The following is a 22,054-nucleotide window of genomic DNA, read 5'->3' on the forward strand; positions in this document are numbered from 1 at the left end:
AGGTAGCGCTGGGAGGGAGACAGGTGGCACAGATAGGTTATCCGCTTACAACATAATATTCCTATGGGGCAGGGCTTGCAAGCTCATTGGTTAGGGAAGTGTGGGCGGATGTTGTGCTGTATGTGCAGCTACTTCAAGGCTTTGAGGCAATAATGGGCGTGGCTTACTAGTTCAGTCGTTAAAGAAAGAAGGTGTGGTTTGAGAGAAGCAGCGTGCTGGGGGCGGGGCCACAGGCTGGGGATTGTGTCACTTTGAGGGAAAGGAGAGAGGGAGCCGGGAGGGCAGCGGAGGGGATCGCGGAGTAAAGAATGGTGACAGGCGGCAGGGAGTGACAGTCACAGCACGGAGACAGGTCAGTGCAGCCTGGGCTCACAGGGCAGCGACATTGCTGGGGAGCGAACTCTCATGGGTATCATAATGGGTAACTGTGTGCAGAAATATGAATGGCTGCCTGACAGGACTCAGGGGAGTATCAGTGAGTAACAGTCCGAATGGCTGCCTGACAGGACTCAGGGGAGTAACAGTGAGTAACAGTCCGAATGGCTGCCTGACAGGACTCAGGGGAGTATCAGTGAGTAACAGTCCGAATGGCTGCCTGACAGGACTCAGGGGAGTATCAGTGAGTAACAGTCCGAATGGCTGCCTGACAGGACTCAGGGGAGTATCAGTGAGTAACAGTCCGAATGGCTGCCTGACAGGACTCAGGGGAGTAACAGTGAGTAACAGTCCGAATGGCTGCCTGACAGGACTCAGGGGAGTATCAGTGAGTAACAGTCCGAATGGCTGCCTGACAGGACTCAGGGGAGTATCAGTGAGTAACAGTCCGAATGGCTGCCTGACAGGACTCAGGGGAGTATCAGTGAGTAACAGTCCGAATGGCTGCCTGACAGGACTCAGGGGAGTAACAGTGAGTAACAGTCCGAATGGCTGCCTGACAGGACTCAGGAGAGTATCAGTGAGTAACAGTCCGAATGGCTGCCTGACAGGAATCAGGGGAGTAACAGTCCGAATGGCTGCCTGACAGGACTCAGGGGAGTAACAGTGAGTAACAGTCTGAAGGGCTGCCTGACAGGACTCAGGGGAGTATCAGTGAGTAACAGTCCGAATGGCTGCCTGACAGGACTCAGGGGGGTAACAGTGAGTAACAGTCCGAATGGCTGCCTGACAGGAATCAGGGGAGTAACAGTGAGTAACAGTCCGAATGGCTGCCTGACAGGACTCAGGGGAGTAACAGTGAGTAACAGTCTGAAGGGCTGCCTGACAGGACTCAGGGGAGTATCAGTGAGTAACAGTCTGAATGGCTGCCTGACAGGACTCAGGGGAGTAACAGTGAGTAACAGTCTGAAGGGCTGCCTGACAGGACTCAGGGGAGTAACAGTGAGTTACAGTCTGAATGGCTGCCTGACAGGACTCAGGGGAGTAACAGTGAGTTACAGTCTGAATGGCTGCCTGACAGGACTCAGGGGAGTAACTATAGTACTCGGGTGCCACATTAACAGGGGGCTGACCTATAGTACTCAAGGGAGTAATGTTGAGTAACAATCGGAGTGGCTGCCCGACAGTAGCTAAGGTATTAGTAGTTAGAATCAACCTGTAACAGTCTGAGGGCCTGATTCACTAAAGGGCGATAAAACGTGCGCTATTTTTATTGTGCACTAAAATTTTTACCGCGGCTTAATTTTGGCGATTTTTCGCACGATTCACTATAAGCATACTCGCGCTTTTTTACGCGCGATATTGCATGCGTTATTTAACTCGCGAAGACTATTTCAATGCGGTATTTGCTGGTACTTGTGCTAAATTACGCCCGCGAATAGTCGCCGCATATGAATGGTAGCTTAGAAATAGTGTCGAAAAATTGTCGCCGCATATAAATGGTGTATATAAATATTAGCCACATATAAATGGTAGCATATAAATGGTGTATATAAATATTAGCCACATATAAATGGTAGCATATAAATAGTAGCATATAAATGGTGTATATAAATATTAGCCACATATAAATGGTAGCATATAAATGGTGTATATAAATATTAGCCACATATAAATGGTAGCATATAAATGGTAGCATATAAATGGTAGCATATAAATGGTGTATATAAATATTAGCCACATATAAATGGTAGCATATAAATGGTGTATATAAATATTAGCCACATATAAATGGTAGCATATAAATGGTGTATATAAATATTAGCCACATATAAATGGTAGCATATAAATGGTGTATATAAATATTAGCCACATATAAATGGTATCATATAAATGGTATCATATAAATGGTATCATATAAATAGTAGCATATAAATGGTGTATATAAATATTAGCCACATATAAATGGTAGCATATAAATGGTGTATATAAATATTAGCCACATATAAATGGTATCATATAAATGGTAGCATATAAATGGTATCATATAAATAGTAGCATATAAATGGTAGCATATAAATAGTAGATGCTTATAAATAGTAGCCACTAGTGATGAACAAATGTGTTCTGGTTTCTTTAGTGAAAAATTAGCAAATCTTTCGAAAGATCCACGAAACGGCAAAAATGTTGTGCGGGCAAAAAAATTGTTACCCGTGACTATTATTTTTTGACGCTTGTATCAATTGTTGTATGTGCGGTGAATTTTTGCGTGGCTAATTTTTTCATGCGTTTTGCCATTGGCGGATTGTTTTGCGGAAAAAATTCAACGCACGTCCAAAAATTTGCTGCGAATCCATGCCTGGCGAAACATTTTATCACTTGTAGCCAAATATATATATATATAAATGAACGCACGCCATGTTAGCCATACACGCCAATACTTGCAGAAAATTACTGTATTAAAAATGACCATTTCGCTGCAAACTGGCGGCTGCGTCACTCTAGGGGAAACACAGACTTGAATAAATAACACTGTAAGTCCATATTTTATTGCAAAAAATCATTTACTGTACTTTTGTATAATTTTTCGCCTGCCTGTAGTAGGTGTTAATTTTCGCATAGCCGAATGCGATATTTAGCGCGCAAAAGTTATAGTGAATCATGCGATCGTATTCTTTTCAGCGCGGAAATTAACACATGCGGTAAAACTAGTGCGAGAAATAACCCATGCGAAAATGCTGATTTTTCGCACGCGGTAATACTATGGTGAATCGCGCGCAAATTATTTTGCATTTTTTAACGCAAAAAAGTGCGATCATTTTTATCACACTTTTGTGAATCAGGCCCTGAGTATGTTACTAGTAATACACTCACAGGAGTAACAGTCTGAGTATGTTACTGGTAATACACTCACAGGTGTAACAGTCTGAGTATGTTACTAGTGATAAACTCAGAGGAGTAACAGTCTGAGTATGTTACTGGTAATACACTCACAGGAGTAACACTCTGAGTATGTTACTAGTAACGCACTCACAGGTGTAACAGTCTGAGTATGTTAATGGAAATACACTCACAGGTGTAACAGTCTGAGAACATTATTAATAATACACTCACAGGTGTAACAGTCTGAGTATGGTACTGGTAATACACTCACAGGTGTAACAGTCTGAGTATGTTACTAGTAATACACTCACAGGAGTAACAGTCTGAGTATGTTACTAGTAATACACTCACAGGAGTAATACACACACAGGAGTATGCTACTGGTAATATACTCAGGAGTAACAGCATGAGTACATTACTGGTAATACATTCGCAGGTGTAACAGTCTGAGTATGTTACTAGTAACCACAGGTTTAACAGTCTGAGTATGTTACTAGTAAAAACTCACAGGTGTAACAGTCTGAGTATGTTACTTGCAATACACTCACAGGAATAACAGTCTATGGTACTGGTAATACAATTATAAAAGTAACAAGCAGTACGCTCAGGAGTAACAGTCTATGGTACTGGTAATACATTTGTAGAAGTAACAAGCAGTACGCTCAGGAGTAACAGTCTATGGTACTGGTAATACATTTGTAGAAGTAACAAGCAGTATGCTCAGGAGTAACAATCTATGGTACTGGTAATACATTTGTAGAAGTATCAGGCAGTACGCTCAGGAGTAACAGTCTATGGTACTGGTAATACATTTGTAGAAGTAAAAGGCAGTACGCTCAGGAGTAACAGTCTATGGTACTGGTAATACATTTGTAGAAGTAACAAGCAGTACGCTCAGGAGTAACAGTCTATGGTACTGGTAATACATTTGTAGAAGTAAAAGGCAGTATGCTCAGGAGTAACAGTCTATGGTACTGGTAATACATTTGTAGAAGTAAAAGGCAGTACGCTCAGGAGTAACAGTCTATGGTACTGGTAATACATTTGTAGAAGTAACAAGCAGTATGCTCAGGAGTAACAGTCTATGGTACTGGTAATACATTTGTAGAAGTATCAGGCAGTACGCTCAGGAGTAACAGTCTATGGTACTGGTAATACATTTGTAGAAGTAAAAGGCAGTACGCTCAGGAGTAACAGTCTATGGTACTGGTAATACATTTGTAGAAGTAACAAGCAGTACGCTCAGGAGTAACAGTCTATGGTACTGGTAATACATTTGTAGAAGTAACAGGCAGTACGCTCAGGAGTAACAGTCTATGGTACTGGTAATACATTTGTAGAAGTAAAAGGCAGTACGCTCAGGAGTAACAGTCTATGGTACTGGTAATACATTTTTTATTACCAGTGGGTATCAGTCTAATAGCAGAGCAGTACTATGTGGGGGAGGAATCCTTACTGAATCCGTGACTTTTATTCATGAGCCGTGGTATTATATCTGTAGGTACCACGCCATGGGCATTAACAGGACATAGGAAGCCATGAGTATAAGCTCTGTTGGGGCCAAATTAGAAGAAAATAGAAGAAGAAAAAATGGCTGACTCGTCTTGGAGAGCTGCGGATACTAAGCATCAGAGCTGAGCAAGAGGTGAGCAGAAATATCAGCACCATGGGAAAATGCAGTTGGGTTAAATAAGCACAAGAAACGGTTAAAATTTACTCATTGTGCTAAGTGTGTTCTACATGTCCCCTTTATTCCTTCTTTTACTACATTTGTGCATGCAAGTGGGATCTGCCATACTGCTTGCCTTACCAAATGTCCCATTGGGCCCCCTATATCTTCATTAGCGCTAAAAGGGTTAATGGGCTGTGCATAAATCCCCCACACTCAGTACGACTCTCTGGATCTGTGTGGTTCTGTCACCGAGATGGAAAGGAGTATATTGTCAGATCAGCTGGGATTCTCATTGGTGGAATATTTTGCATTTCAATGCAGCTGTGGGCCCTAGGGAGCTGTGTTATTGACCAATGTTGCTTATGGAATACAACCCTGATGTTGGTGGAGTATAGTGGAGGCATGCTTAAACCCTACATAACATAACAAAGTATGCTGGGATTTGTAGTCGAGCAGCAACTGAGTTAAGTATGGTTGAGCAGTGAAATGCAACAGGGTTTTGATCCCCTTTACAATTCTAGATCATTAATATTTAATAAAAGTGAAAAACAGTGAATAAAAAAACTTCATGAACCTGCCTAGATTCAAACTCACTGCTATGGCTATGCCAAAGTGTGAGTTTGAATCCAGGCAGCTCCTGTTTTTTTAAATTTTTCTTTATAAACAGTATTTTTGTAATATTCAGGTTATAAACTTCTGCCTACGCTTTCTGCAACATACTCTCCACGTGCCCATTTAGCTTTTATCTACAGGAGGATCAGCATCAGCTGATCTAGGGGCCATGTCACACAAGGCATTTTCTCCACCATTGCGCCTGTGGAGAAAATGCTGATCTGCCTTCTTCTGCCCTAACGCCACGACAGGACTGGCATTGGCCAGTTAATGCGCAGATGGGAGCGGGTTGGTCGAAGAATTATTAGAGCGTGGAGGGGTCATGTTGGGTCTGGGTTGGCAGAGGGCAGGTTAGGGTGTGCTGCAGTTGGCACACAATTTACCAAAGCAAATGGGCCAAAGCAAAGGTACCTCTGTGTCAGGAATCCTGTGCAGCTGTTATAGCTGTTGGGATTAGTATTTAGTAATAATATGGAATTACAGGCATCGGCAGCTCTATCCAGGTGCCCCCCCGTGGGGTGAGTGAGTGGGTACCAGTTTCATTGTGATGCTGGCATATGCCAAACGGCTAATTAGGCAGCGCACAATGAGCCTGAGAAAGGACTTTTATGTTGCACTTAAATGAAGGAGCTTTCAGCGATACTGGGGGTGGGATAATAAGCCCATGAATAGTATGAGAAATGCATGATATAATCCTGAAAATAGCATTTATTGAGTCAAAGAAATCATCCCACCTTATACCCTGCAGGGGGCGTCTCCCCTGTATTGAAATGAGATCGTGTTAAGGGCAACTAAACCCAGAATGAACAGCCAATTAGTATTTGTCATTTACCACTTCTGCTCTCAGTATTTGGCCTCTTGTACTCTCACACTCACATTGGCACACACTTTTGTACTCTCACATTGGCACACACTCTTGTACTCTCACACTCACATTGGCACACACTCTTGTACTCTCACACTCACATTGGCACACACTCTTGTACTCTCACACTCACATTCGCACATACTCTTGTACTCTCACACTCACATTGGCACACACTCTTGTACTCTCACACTCACATTGGCACACACTCTTGTACTCTCACACTCACATTCGCACATACTCTTGTACTCTCACACTCACATTGGCACACACTCTTGTACTCTCACACTCACATTCGCACATACTCTTGTACTCTCACACTCACATTGGCACACACTCTTGTACTCTCACACTCACATTGGCACACACTCTTGTACTCTCACACTCACATTGGCACACACTCTTGTACTCTCACATTGGCACACACTCCCCAGTATTCCTGCCCTCACATTGGCACACACTCCCCAGTATTCCTGCCCTCACATTGGCACACACTCCCCAGTATTCCTGCACTCACATTGGCACACACTCCCCAGTATTCCTGCACTCACATTGGCACACACTCCCCAGTATTCCTGCACTCACATTGGCACACACTCCCCAGTATTCCTGCACTCACATTGACACACACTCCCCAGTATTCCTGCACTCACAGTGGCACACACTCCCCAGTATTCCTGCACTCACATTGGCACACACTCCCCAGTATTCCTGCACTCACATTGGCACACACTCCCCAGTATTCCTGCACTCACAGTGGCACACACTCCCCACTCACATTGGCACACACTACCCAGTATTCCTGCACTCACATTGGCACACACTACCCAGTATTCCTGCACTCACATTGGCACACACTCCCCTGTATTCCTGCACTCACATTGGCACACACTCCCCAGTATTCCTGCACTCACATTGGCACACACTCCCCAGTATTCCTGCACTCACATTGGCACACATTCCCCAGTATTCCTGCACTCACATTGGCACACCCAGTGCCAGTATTCCTGCACTCACATTGGCACACATTCCCCAGTATTCCTGCACTCACATTGGCACACACTCCGCAGTATTCCTGCACTCACAGTGGCACACACTCCCCAGTATTCCTGCACTCACATTGGCACACACTCCCCAGTATTCCTGCACTCACATTGGCACACACTCCCCAGTATTCCTGCACTCACATTGGCACACACTCCCCAGTATTCCTGCACTCACATTGGCACACACTCCCCAGTATTCCTGCACTCATATTGGCACACACTCCCCAGTATTCCTGCACTCACATTGGCACACACTCCCCAGTATTCCTGCACTCACATTGGCACACACTCCCCAGTATTCCTGCACTCACATTGGCAAACATTCCCCAGTATTCCTGCACTCATATTGGCACACACTCCCCAGTATTCCTGCACTCACATTGGCACACACTCCCCAGTATTCCTGCACTCACATTGGCACACACTCCCCAGTATTCCTGCACTCACATTGGCACACACTCCCCAGTATTCCTGCACTCACATTGGCACACACTCCCCAGTATTCCTGCACTCACATTGGCACACATTCCCCAGTATTCCTGCACTCACATTGGCACACCCAGTGCCAGTATTCCTGCACTCACATTGGCACACATTCCCCAGTATTCCTGCACTCACATTGGCACACACTCCGCAGTATTCCTGCACTCACAGTGGCACACACTCCCAGTATTCCTGCACTCACATGGCACACACTCCCCAGTATTCCTGCACTCACATTGGCACACACTCCCCAGTATTCCTGCACTCACATTGGCACACACTCCCAGTATTCCTGCACTCACATTGGCACACACTCCCCAGTATTCCTGCACTCACATTGGCACACACTCCCCAGTATTCCTGCACTCACATTGGCACACACTCCCCAGTATTCCTGCACTCACATTGGCACACACTCCCCAGTATTCCTGCACTCATATTGGCACACACTCCCCAGTATTCCTGCACTCACATTGGCACACACTCCCCAGTATTCCTGCACTCACATTGGCACACACTCCCCAGTATTCCTGCACTCACATTGGCAAACATTCCCCAGTATTCCTGCACTCACATTGGCACACCCAGTGCCAGTATTCCTGCACTCACATTGGCACACATTCCCCAGTATTCCTGCACTCACATTGGCACACACTCCCCAGTATTCCTGCACTCACAGTGGCACACACTCCCCAGTATTCCTGCACTCACATTGGCACACACTCCCCAGTATTCCTGCACTCACAGTGGCACACACTCCCCAGTATTCCTGCACTCACATTGGCACACACTCCCCAGTATTCCTTCACTCACATTGGCACACACTCCCCAGTATTCCTGCACTCACATTGGCACACACTCCCCAGTATTCCTGCACTCATATTGGCACACACTCCCCAGTATTCGCGCAGGTACAGTGGCACACACTCCCCAGTATTCGCGCAGGTACAGTGGCACACACTCCCCAGTATTCACGTAGGTACAGTGGCACAGTACTCTCATTAGGAATGTTTCCAGCTAATTCCAGGATTTCTCTATTTGTTTAGAGCCCCAACCTCACCCCTAATATGCCCCCCACACCCCCAAGAAAAGCAGAAAGACTTAGAACCTTTTGCCCTTCATTGGGGTCTGAGTGAGTAAAGGGGGCCTGTTAGTGAATGAGCCCCTGAGCGCACGTATATAGCAGCTCTGCCGTAACAATTGCAGGATATGTGAGTGGATCGTCTGATTAATCATTCTCTTCAGGACAATAAACAAGAAAATTAATTTGCGTTTTTCTGTCATATAACGACGCTGATTTCTAATTTCTTGCTACTCGCTCTTTTCTCCTGGCGGTGACGTCCTTGTGCAAGGATCGGCTGAAATGCCTGATGAAAAGATTAGCCGTGAAAAGAGATACGGAGGGATAAAGTGAGCTAAACCCGACGTTCGGCTTAATTACTTCTGAAGGGCAGGGGGGGGAGAAGCTTGGGATCAGGTTCTGCATGGAGAGGATATTAGCGTTCCGAGAGCTTCTATTAGTGGGGTGCAACTGGAGAGTTCTTATTAGTGGGGGGCAACTGGAGAGCTCTTATTAGTGGGGTGCAACTGGAGAGCTCTTATTAGTGGGGTGCAACTGGAGAGCTCTTATTAGTGGGGTGCAACTGGAGATCTCTTTTTAGTGGGGTGCAACTGGAGAGCTCTTATAAGTGGGGTGCAACTGGAGAGCTGTTAGTAGGGTACAACTGGAGAGCTCTTATTAGTGGGGTGCAACTGGAGAGCTCTCATTAGTGGGGTGCAACTGGAGAGCTCTTATTAGTGGGGTGCAACTGGAGAGCTCTCATTTGTGGGGTGCAGCTGGAGAGCTCTTATTAGTAGGGTGCAACTGGAGAGCTCTCATTAGTGGGGTGCAACTGGAGAGTTCTTATTAGTTGGGTGCAACTGAAGAGCTCTTAGTAGGGTACAACTGGAGAGCTCTTATTAGTAGGGTGCAACTGGAGAGCTCTCGTTAGTACAGTTGGAGAGCTTTCATGAGTTGGTTGAAGTTGGAGAGCTCTCGTGAGTGGGGGGCAGTTGGAGAGCTGTCATGAGTGGGGGGGTACAGTTGGAGTGCTGTCATGAGTTGGGTGCAGTTGGAGAGCTCTCATGAGTTGGGTGCAGTTGGAAAGCTGTCATGAGTGGGGGGACAGTTGGAGAGCTGTCATGAGTTGGGTGCAGTTAGAGAGCTCTCATGAGTTGGGTGCAGTTGGAGAGCTCTCATGAGTGGGGGGACAGTTGGAGAGCTCTCAGGAGTTGGGTGCAGGTGGAAAGCTCTCATGAGTGGGGGGACAGTTGGAGAGCTGTCATGAGTTGGGTGCAGTTAGAGAGCTCTCATTAGTGGGGTGCAACTGGAGAGCTCTTATTAGTGGGGTGCAACTGGAGAGCTCTCATTAGTGGGGTGCAACTGGAGAGCTCTCATTAGTGGGGTGCAACTGGAGAGCTCTTAGTGGGGTGCAACTGGAGAGCTCTCATTTGTGGGGTGCAGCTGGAGAGCTCTTATTAGTAGGGTGCAACTGGAGAGCTCTCATTAGTGGGGTGCAACTGGAGAGTTCTTATTAGTGGGGTGCAACGGAAGAGCTCTTAGTAGGGTACAACTGGAGAGCTCTTATTAGTAGGGTGCAACTGGAGAGCTCTCGTTAGTACAGTTGGAGAGCTTTCATGAGTTGGTTGAAGTTGGAGAGCTCTCGTGAGTGGGGGGCAGTTGGAGAGCTGTCATGAGTGGGGGGGTACAGTTGGAGTGCTGTCATGAGTTGGGTGCAGTTGGAGAGCTCTCATGAGTTGGGTGCAGTTGGAAAGCTGTCATGAGTGGGGGGACAGTTGGAGAGCTGTCATGAGTTGGGTGCAGTTAGAGAGCTCTCATGAGTTGGGTGCAGTTGGAGAGCTCTCATGAGTGGGGGGACAGTTGGAGAGCTCTCAGGAGTTGGGTGCAGGTGGAAAGCTCTCATGAGTGGGGGGACAGTTGGAGAGCTGTCATGAGTTGGGTGCAGTTAGAGAGCTCTCATTAGTGGGGTGCAACTGGAGAGCTCTTATTAGTGGGGTGCAACTGGAGAGCTCTCATTAGTGGGGTGCAACTGGAGAGCTCTCATTAGTGGGGTGCAACTGGAGAGCTCTTAGTGGGGTGCAACTGGAGAGCTCTCATTTGTGGGGTGCAGCTGGAGAGCTCTTATTAGTAGGGTGCAACTGGAGAGCTCTCATTAGTGGGGTGCAACTGGAGAGTTCTTATTAGTGGGGTGCAACGGAAGAGCTCTTAGTAGGGTACAACTGGAGAGCTCTTATTAGTAGGGTGCAACTGGAGAGCTCTCGTTAGTACAGTTGGAGAGCTTTCATGAGTTGGTTGAAGTTGGAGAGCTCTCGTGAGTGGGGGGCAGTTGGAGAGCTGTCATGAGTGGGGGGGTACAGTTGGAGTGCTGTCATGAGTTGGGTGCAGTTGGAGAGCTCTCATGAGTTGGGTGCAGTTGGAAAGCTGTCATGAGTGGGGGGACAGTTGGAGAGCTGTCATGAGTTGGGTGCAGTTAGAGAGCTCTCATGAGTTGGGTGCAGTTGGAGAGCTCTCATGAGTGGGGGGACAGTTGGAGAGCTCTCAGGAGTTGGGTGCAGGTGGAAAGCTCTCATGAGTGGGGGGACAGTTGGAGAGCTGTCATGAGTTGGGTGCAGTTAGAGAGCTCTCATGAGTGGGGGGACAATTGGAGAGCTGTCATGAGTTGGGTGCAGGTGGAAAGCTCTCATGAGTGGGGGGACAGTTGGAGAGCTGTCATGAGTTGGTGCAGTTAGAGAGCTCTCATGAGTGGGGGGACAGTTGGAGAGCTCTCATGAGTTGGGTGCAGGTGGAAAGCTCTCATGAGTGGGGGGACAGTTGGAGAGCTGTCATGAGTTGGGTGCAGTTAGAGAGCTCTCATGAGTTGGGTGCAGTTAGAGAGCTCTCATGAGTTGAGTGCAGTTGGAGAGCTCTTATGAGTTGAGTGCAGTTAGAGAGCTCTCATGAGTGGGGGGACAGTTGGAGAGCTGTCATGATGGCAGTTGTGAACCTGCAAGTCCTAAAGTCCCTGGCAACCCTTGGCGTGCCCCGTAGTAATGTGCAGGGGGGCAGTTTGTCTAAGCCATCCTTTCATAACCTGGGCCCAACCCAGACCCAGTTTGTGAAGAACTTTACTACCTGTGCCCAACCCACCCTCTATGGTGATTGGAAAACAACCCTGTGCCACCAATGATGGGCAGAGGGTGATGGGCACACACAGGTAAATATGCCCCACAGCTGGTCTATAGAGGCGTGCAGCCAACCCTATGTATACGCGCACAGTCCGGCACCCACGTGCCCCTGTCACCTACTGGGCGCTGATGCCCAACGTGCACTTACATAATGGGAGAGTGAGAGTCATGCTGAGAGAGCGCCGGTAGCGCCAGGAAACAGGAGCTCACCCTTCCTCCGTCAGCACAGGTATCGGTGGGGCCGGCTCACGTTACGGCATTGGGTTTCACACTCTGTCTCGGACCTCTCTCTCCCAGCCTGGCCCACTTCTATCCGCATGTGGGACTCCCTGCACACTCTCATCCGGACCCCTTGTCCCCCAAAGTCATTCTTGTGTCTCTCTCTTCACTTGCAGGATCTCAGTATCCCCCCCCCATACAACAAAGGAGAGGAATTTGCCGAGGGAGAGAGATCTTTCCGCAGGATTTACAAGTAAGCAGATTTGTGCCGGGTCGATATCCTTAACCGCAAGCTGTCTTCTTGGCTCCGCTGCTGGGATATTACAGCCACATTACTGAGCAGTCCTGCCCATATGTGCCCACTTCCTAGCCATTCTACTAATGGGCAGCCTTCTGCTCTCCCACATCCCGCATCCATCTATCTGTCTATCTATCTTGTCTCTCTATCATCATATATTATCTGTCTGTCTCTATTCTATCAATCTATCTATTTATTATCTCTCTATATCCTATATCTGTTTATCTATCTTTTATCTCTCTCCTTATTCTATCTATCTATCTATCTATCTATCTATCATCTATCTATTTTATCTAGTTATCTCTCTCTCTTCTTATTTATACCTACCTATCTCTAATCATTATATTGTCTTTCTGTCTTACATAATGTTCAGCCATTTGGGATGTTATCTATTCTGTTACCTGTCTATCTATCTATCTATCTATCTATCTATCTATCTATCTATCTATCTATCATCTGACTATCAATTTATCATCTATCTATCATCTATCTTTGTCTATCTATCATCTATCTATCTATCTATCTATCTATCTATCTATCTATCTATCATCTATCTATCTATCTATCTATCTATCATCTGACTATCAATTTATCATCTATCTATCTATCTATCTATCATCTGACTATCAATTTATCATCTATCTATCTTTGTCTATCTATCATCTATCTAGCTAGTTATTTATCATTTCTATCTATCTATCTATCTATCATCTGGCTATCTGTCTATCATCTATCTTTCTGCCCATCTATCTATCTGTCTGTCTATCATCTGACTATCAATTTATCATCTATCTATCTATCTATCTATCTTTGTCTATATATCATCTATCTAGCTAGTTAATTATCATTTCTATCTATCATTTATCTATCTATCTATCATCTGACTATCTAGCTATCATCTATCTTTTTGCCCATCATCTATCTATCTATCTATCTATCTATCTATCTATCTATCATCTATATATTAGCAATCTATCAACAATCAGTCAATCATCAATCAGTCTGTCTATCTATATCTATCTATCTATCTATCTGTCTGTTATCTATCATCTCTCTCTCCCTATTTCTTTCTTTGTGTGAGTCGGCATGAGTGTGTGAGTCGGAAGGTGTGCATGTGAGTGGCCAATCGGCAACCAGTGGATGTGACTTTTGGCTACAGTGCTTGCACTCACATCAGAATTCGTTCATCCCTCTCTGTTCCATGCACTCTCTCCTGGTTCTGACTCATGAAACAGCAGAATGCAGTTCTTCTCCAGGTCTGTTATTGAGCTGGCTTTGGTTACATAGTTTCAGGGGTCAGAAACAGCAGTGCAGAGAATATAAACAGCCAGTACTGCTTTCAGCAGCAACTACATTTAAAACCAATGAAAACATGCAATGAATGTTTATTAGAAAGTTGCTTAGAATGATACTGACAGTTGCAGAGTCAAGTTCCCCTTTAACTATTGCTAATGTATGTTTAATATGGGGGTAGGTAACCTTCTGTTGCGCAGCGACCATCATCCCTGCAACTGAGCTAATGGCAGGATTCTGGGAGTTATGGAACATCTGGAGCACAAAAAGGATTTCTGTCTCTGTAAATATGGCATTGGGCCAGTGGCCAAAGTCACCTCATGTTGGGCATCAGTGAGAATGTGAGTCTCTTCACGGCCTGCATGGTGATTGCGGGGGGTTTTGACTTGCAAATCAGTGCTAGTCTCTCCTTGTGCCATTGCCCATATTTTACATATCCAGCCTAGCTCACTTTAGTTTCCCAGCATCCCCTGGGAAGTCGGGTTGCACATTGCTGCTGATATATATATATATATATACTACAGCCTAATGACGTGCGGAGGTGTTACGTTACATAAGATAATGGCCCAGGGAACTGTGCAGTTGCGTAGTTTTGTCGTATGTCGCTCAATACTCACCTTCTGCTCCTTAATCCCTGAAGCGCCTTTAGGTGTGAAACTGCTCCGCTCGTAGCCCCTGGGGACATTGGTCACCTAAGCGATTTGCCACCAGGAAGCAGGACACCGGCTGCCATCAGGTACCCATCTGCGCCTCTATGGCGTCTCTTTCACTGCTTTAGCTCTATGGTTCGTGCTGTGCAAATGTGCAGATATTGAGTTGCCACCTCAACCCTTTAATATCGGCCACATATTGAAGCCACAGCCTGCATGGCTGATTAGCAATTAAAGGGGTTTTTCACCTTTCATTTGACTATGTTATATAATGGCCAATTCTAAGCAGCTTCTTAATTGGTCTTCATTACTTATTTTTGATAGTTTTTTTAATTGTTTGCCTTTTTCTTCCCTCTCCAGTTTTCAAATGGGGGTCACTGACCCCAGCACCTAAAAAAAAAACGATTGCTCCGTGAGGCTACAGTTTTATTGTTATTGTTACTTTGTAAAACTTATTTATCTATCCAGGCCCTCTCCTATTTATAAACCAGTCCATTCAAACCACATCCTGGTTACTAAGGTAATTAGGACCCTAGCAAACAGATAGCTGCCAAAACTCCAAACACATCGGAATGCTGGCCCGGTAGGATTCTGCTTTTAACCCTTAAGGGCTTGGTACTTTAAGTGTGACTTAAGTCCAAGACCTTCACCCCCTCTGCCTGTTTGTTGCCCCTTTGAGATAATTAAAGGGGTGGTTCAGCTTTAAATTACATTTTAGTATCATAGAGACATTGATATTCTGAGACAATTTGCAACTGGTCTTCATTTTTTTTACTTTATATGGATTCTTTAGTGATTTAGATTTTCATTCAGCAGATCTCCAGTTTGAAATTGCCTCAGCTAACTGGTTGCTAGAGTCTTATTTACCATAGCAACAAGCCACCAGTTGGAATATGAATATGATAAGCCCGAACGGAAAGATAATCAATAAAAAGTAATAATAATAACATTGTAGCCTCACAGAGCAATAGGTTTTGGCTGCCGGGGTCAGTGACCCCCATTTGAAAGCTGGAAATAGGCAGAAGAGGAAGGCAAATAATTTAAAAACTATAAAGAATAAATAATTAAGACCAATTGCAAAGTTGCTAGGAATAGGGCATTCTATAATGAACTAAAAGTTAACTAAAAGGTGAACCTCCCCTTTTAAGGGTCACTCACAAATGCAGGCGTGGGGAAACAATTTCCCCAAAAGGAAGGTGGGGGAGAACACTGCATCATGGGTAAAAAAATGGCATCATTGCATTAGTGAAGGTGCTGTTTCCATGCCTGGCTGGCCACCTTTATTGTAAGGAATGGTGTTAGGAAGGGGCTGATGACAGAAAAGGAGACGGGGGGGGGGGGGGGGGGGTAGCATTCCAGAGATGTCAGGCAATTAGGATAGAAATGGTTAATCTTCATAGAGCACACAGTCTGGAACCCCTGGTCCCCCCTCCGACCGACCGCAGTGACTGCTGTATGGTAGTTACACCACTGCCAAACACTGTGGGAAATGATGGTGCTGTATAAATAACAATAACCGACAACCACATAGCAACCAATCAGAATATTGCCTTCATTAAGCTTAAGGCTGTTGCTCAAAGCTAATTGGTTACTCTGGGCCATTTGTTACAGCAGTTTAGTGACTTGACTCATTGGTCTGCAAGAATAATAATTGTTTCAGAGGTCCGAGACAGGGAAAAGTCACAAAATGGGAGTAGATTGACTCGTTAGCAGTAACCACAAGCAGCCAGTCTTGAGCTATGATTGGTTAGCTGCAGTAATGAAGGCAAGTCCATCCCTTCAGCCAGTCGGAGTACTGTACGGATTAGCCCTTTGTGGCCACCTTAAAGGAGAAATATTGGATAAATGGGAAACCCCTAACCCTGTAGGCAATTATGAATCATATCCGGTGCTGGTTTCCCTTTGGGCTAAACATTAACCCTATCTGTAACAATGGCCCCTTTATTGGAGCTCCCTATAGATCCTCTCACTTCTCTGCCCAAGTTTGAAATGGAGAGTGGGTGTGTCCTAACGGTCCCTGCCAGAAGCACAGTAGGAGGGGGAGAGCCAATCACAGCCCTGCACTCACACAAGCAAAGACAGGCTTCAGTTCCCTATCAGGTCAGCCTAGCTGCTGATTGGTTCCTATCCTACAGTGCAGGGTACGGAGGGCCGCCGGCTCCCCAGCTCATCCAGAGAATTCAGCCAGCAGGAAGTGGAACGGATGGGCGGGGCTAGTAGGGTTTGGGCGAATTTCTCAATAAATCAGTCAGAAACACAACTTTTTTAAGCACAATCCTTCTATATCTAGAGGGGTATAATTCATTGGTACATTTATAATTTTTATAGGATATGTCTCCTTTAAAGGGGGCCATGCATAGGTAGATTTCTGCTGCCGACAGGGTTGGACTGGGCCGCCGGGACACTGGGAAAAAACCCGGTGGGCCGCGGTGCCTTAGACCCGACCCTTGACGCATTAAACTTATGCGTGCTCAGGGGAGGACGTCGAGTGGGGGCCCCTGCGGGGGGTTAGGGAGGCTTAGCAGGGGGTGTGGGGGGGGCTACGGGGTGCGGGGGACTCGGCCGGCGGCAGCCCCGGTGGGCCCTGCACCCCACAGTCCTACCCTGGCTGCCGATTTTAGGTCCGATTTGGGCAGCTTATCTTCCCCTGTATGGGCACCCCCTGACGGGCCTACCCGACTGATATCTGGCCTAAAATTGGGCAGATCTTGACCAGGCAATTTTGTTTATCCCGTCGGATCGGGGACCGAAAGGGCTCCTCAGTCCGACGGTGCCTGTGCCCCTAGGGCCAAACCATTGAATTAGCCCAATATCGCCCGCCTTTAGATTTGGCAACCTGTATGGCCGCCTTAAGACTGATGAAAGTAAAATCTGATTGGTTGTTACTTCTGCGACCCTGCCTTGCACATAGTAAATGACCCCCCCATGTGTAAGTTATGTAAGATAACATGATACGTGGGTATGCGGGGGGAACAGCTAAGTTCCCTACCCAGCAATGTTCCGGATCAGCCCGGCAGTGAGTAGGAAACATGCTGTTCCGTCCTGCTGTCAGGCTGCGTGCAACCGGCTTGAGCGATCTCCGAGCAGATGATACTGCGCCCGTGCGCGGCGGAATCTGTCAGGGTAATGTCCTGCCAACCCCTCGCTGGTCCAACGTGCCCAAAACAATGATCGGTTGTCTCTGTATCAACTACTCCTTTGTGCCCATTCCCTGCCGCCACTCATGCCAGCCCTCCCACTGCCCGTCGCTTCCAACACAAAGACCCCAAAGTGTTACGGGACACGGACGCAGAGGGGCCCTTGTTGTTTGTTAAACAGTCCCACGTGGGCCCCCCCCTGTTAGAGAAGGAATGGCAGATTAAATGCCGCACATAGCACAGAGCTGGGGTGTGCCTGTTGCAGCTTGCCGGGCTTTCAACATAGCACAATCCTGGAATTTATCAAGCACTGTTGCTTTAAGAATACAAACCTTATGTTGCTAGGCTACACTTATATGTTGGTAGTATGATGGGAGCTGCAGTTCAGCAGCATTTGGGTAAGGTATAATTGTGTTTGGGTGGTCAGTACTTCCAGGGTCGGACTGGGGGTGCAGGGGCTGCTGCCCCAGGGGCCCTACAGGTGCCCCTGCCGGCCACATCCCCTAGGGGCCCCCACTGCACCCTGTAATCCCCCGCAGGCCCCCCCTGGTAACCCTCCCTAACCCCCAGCTGGACGTCCTCCCCTGAGTGCGTTAGTTTAAAGCGTCAGGGGAGGAAAAACATCGGCCGGTGGAGCGCCGGCAAGGGTTTTTTCCCGGTGTCCCGGCAGCCCAATCCGACCCTGAGTACTTCTCTGTCCTCGGCTATGCTCTGCACTGCGGGTTCAGACTGCATGTACCATTGCAGCATTACAGTAGTCAGAGCCCTTACACTTGCAGCAGAGGATTTTGGTAAATGACCCCTAATGACAGGAGTGTGCAAGGCATCGTGGGAATTGTAGTCTTGGCTGGAGGAAAACTGGCAAGGCTGCATTGTTTCGGTGGTACATGTAGTCAGAACCAGCAGTGCAGAGAACGGTAAGTAAGACAAATGTTGAACACATTTCTATAAAATCTGTTGTAATTTAAAACATATTGTGTTTGGGTGTCCCGCCCCTTTAAGACACTTGACAGAGGTGGCCACTGTCACCGTAAAGGTTATGGATTCCTTATGTATATTTATTGTACATGTTCCACAAGAGGTGTTTGTTTTCATATCCCAAATGAGGCTTTCAGATAAAGCTTGATGTAACCTGATTAGTGCCCAGGGGCATCTGCAGCCAGGAAAGGGCATGACGTAGGTTTAACCCCCAGGGCAGGGAGTTGAAGTTCCCCTATTATGTGTGGCCCATAAATAAAGCTGTTCCCACGGGGGGCGACAGCCTGTAGGGAGCTGGAGCCGGCATTTTATTTTCCTAGGAAGAAAATTATAAAGGCATTCTAGTACTGCAATCAGGTCCGACATAGGCTTGGTATTAAAGGGGAAGTAAACCCTTTAATAGATAATTCTAAGCAACTTCCCGATATACATTCATTGCACGTTTTCACTGGTTTTACAGTTATTCGTGAGTGTAATTGCCATTGATTTGCCCCCCATAAGGGCTCACCCTCGGGTACAAGTAGGAAATGCCCAGGGCAAGCAGCCGCCTATGCTCTCCTGCTATTTAAAGGGGAATTAATGAAAATATACTCTGCATAAAAATAGGTGATGCTTTTTCCCTCTCAGTATTTATCTCTGCTAAAAAAAGCTGAACCGCACCAGAAATAGACCTGCTAATACCGTGTCGCTTGGGCCCTGCCGTTACATAACCCCGGCCAGCGGTCTTTCTGCATTAGCAGCACAAATCCCTCAAAAAAGAGCTCACTTTTGCTTTCTTTGGCTGCCCTATCGGTAAGACTTGGATTAGAGGCTTATACAATAAGTGGTGGATTTGTGGCTCATTCATTCCTTAAATAAATCGCTCCATGTGTGGCCTGCACCAACTGGCTTATTTACTAACCTTGTGCGCTCACAAATATTCAAAAATGAACCAACATGGGTATTCTGCTGTACTAAGCACAATTCAGCAGGAACAGCCCCTAAGTTTGCTCATAGCCTGTACAGAGAGATACCATAAAATTATGGCAGCATAGGGATTCCCCTGTACTAAGCACAATTCAGCAGGAACAGCCCCCTAAGTTTTCTCATAGCCTGTACAGAGAGAAACCATAAAATTATGGCAGCATAGGGATTCCCCTGTACTAAGCACAATTCAGCAGGAACAGCCCACTAAGTTTGCTCATAGCCTGTACAGAGAGATACCATAAAACTATGGCACATAGTGATTCCCCTGTACTAAGCACAATTCAGCAGGAACAGCCCCCTAAGTTTTCTCATAGCCTGTACAGAGAGAAACCATAAAATTATGGCAGCATAGGGATTCCCCTGTACTAAGCACAATTCAGCAGGAACAGCCCACTAAGTTTGCTCATAGCCTGTACAGAGAGAAACCATAAAACTATGGCAGCATAGGGATCCCCTGTACTAAGCACAATTCAGCAGGAACAGCCCCCTAAGTTTGCTCATAGCCTGTACAGAGAGAAACCATAAAATTATGGCAGCATAGGGATTCCCCTGTACTAAGCACAATTCAGCAGGAACAGCCCACTAAGTTTGCTCATAGCCTGTACAGAGAGAAACCATAAAACTATGGCAGCATAGGGATCCCATTCAGCAGGAATGATAAAATTATTTTTTATTTAGTTCCCTTTGGGGGGTAGGTGTGGGACAGAGCATATTACAGCCATTAGAAGCCAGTCAGTTTGAAAGCAGCCCAGGAAGTAGGGAATATGAGCCGGCCCAGAAGAAATAAAGGCCACATTATTGGCTACATGCTGTCTGCCCTGTCACAATCTGATCTGTGCACGTCACACCCTCATAGAAGGCAATTGTTCTTTTTCCTTCGCTTTGTCCCCAGACCAGCGGGATCCAGCTGTAGGCAGCAGCCAGTAGGAAGAACTGCATTCTGGTGACTGCCTGCTCTGTGCACGGGCGCTTCTCCCTGCGCACCTACTCACTATAGGATCTTAGGGTAGCCATACACAGGCCAATAAAAGGTACCCATTCTGACCAAGTCGCTTATTGGCCACGTATAGGGTCCCCCCAAAAAATGGGCAGATATCTGCCTGATCTATCTGTCAATCCCATTGGCCAACTGCATTGGTTCATTGATTCATTCATTCTCCCATTGGCCCAACATGTCGGGCAAAGATCTGCTGGTTGGGCAAGGTATATGCCCAGCTTTAGATGTCGATACTGCCAAATATAAAGGCCTTCCCTTGCACGTAGCCTCTTTCCAAAATACATTTTTGCCTAATAAAAGAAAACATCATTCTAAACAACTTTCCAATATGAAGTCCTGGGTGGTTCTTTTTAAACAATGTTGCAAAGCTCAGTCTCCCCCAGCGAGTCAGGTCTGTCAGGCTTGTGTTACATTGTTTCATACCCCGGAGCCCCCAGGGCAGGGAATAGAAAAGGACTGCCCAACGCTGCTTCTAATAGCAATTATATATACAAATAACCATTACAAATATGTAATGAATGTAAGTTGCTTTGAATTTTGCTTTCTTTTATTAAGCAAAAATTATATTCTGGGTTGACTTGTCCTTTAAACACAGTGGAAGCCAGGGGGCTTCCACTGTGTTTAAAGGACAAGTCAACCCAGTATATAATTTTTGGTGGGTTGCTCTGGAAGTGACAGCCAGCAGGGGAAGGCATTATATCTGCCCTAGTGGTCCAGTCTGACCCTGCTCAGTATAAGAGTTGCCCCCCCCCCACCTATAGTAATGGATTTACTTGAGCACAGAATGGGGCTTTGCTGCCACCGTACCCTCGTCCCTGTAGCTGCCGTGTCACAGTGTCATATTATACACACGCAGCCAAAATACTTTCTCTGGTCTCCCAGTTGAACTGGTTTTGCATCCCAAATCCCCAGTGCCTGACAGGGCACCTCCTCCCCCTGCTGCTGCTGCTGCAAGGATTAAGGAGCAGTCGGTGCTATCTGAGGTATGTGTGTGCCGGAGTGCCAGAAGGTGCCTGACTCATGACCGTCGCTCTTTTCTCTTCACAGTCACAGCCGCTGAGAAGAGATGGTGCAGAAGTACCAGTCGCCGGTGCGGGTCTACAAGTACCCCTTTGAGTTGGTCATGGCGGTGAGTACCAATAATATTACTTACTTACCCACAGGGGGGGGTTGCTTTATTCCTGGAAAGGGCAAACTGCCCCTAACTGCTCCGCTGCAACACTGGGCAAAGTTGCAGTTGGAGGGTCCCAGGTTAAACGTCCCCTATTTGTGCAACAAAAAAAGTCCATATTGTGTGTTGAATTGATTCCCTGTATATTCCTTGTATATGTACATACACGCAGGGTCAGTTTGTAG

The 22,054-nt window shown here is 46.5% G+C and overlaps 1 protein-coding gene across 4 annotated transcripts in view; it reads left to right on the forward strand.

The window, feature by feature from the left end:
- The first annotated feature begins 211 nt into the window (after window positions 1–211).
- sec14l1 (SEC14-like lipid binding 1) overlaps window positions 212–22,054 on the forward strand; it is a 65,074-nt gene continuing 43,231 nt past the window's right edge. The window contains exons 1-5 of one of the 4 annotated variants that reach the window (XM_012969945.2): window positions 212–352; window positions 4,760–4,903; window positions 12,556–12,632; window positions 14,611–14,706; window positions 21,746–21,827. In XM_012969945.2, coding sequence (XP_012825399.2) covers window positions 21,765–21,827 — 63 coding nt within the window. In that variant the 5' untranslated portion in view covers window positions 212–352; window positions 4,760–4,903; window positions 12,556–12,632; window positions 14,611–14,706; window positions 21,746–21,764. Of the gene's footprint in view, window positions 353–4,759; window positions 4,904–12,555; window positions 12,633–14,610; window positions 14,707–21,639; window positions 21,828–22,054 lie in introns of those variants that run through there. The other 3 variants (NM_001102755.1, XM_012969946.3, XM_012969947.3) reach the window with 3 other exon arrangements.

The sequence above is a fragment of the Xenopus tropicalis genome, chromosome 9, assembly GCF_000004195.4.
Source record: "Xenopus tropicalis strain Nigerian chromosome 9, UCB_Xtro_10.0, whole genome shotgun sequence".
Lineage (NCBI taxonomy): Eukaryota > Metazoa > Chordata > Amphibia > Anura > Pipidae > Xenopus > Xenopus tropicalis.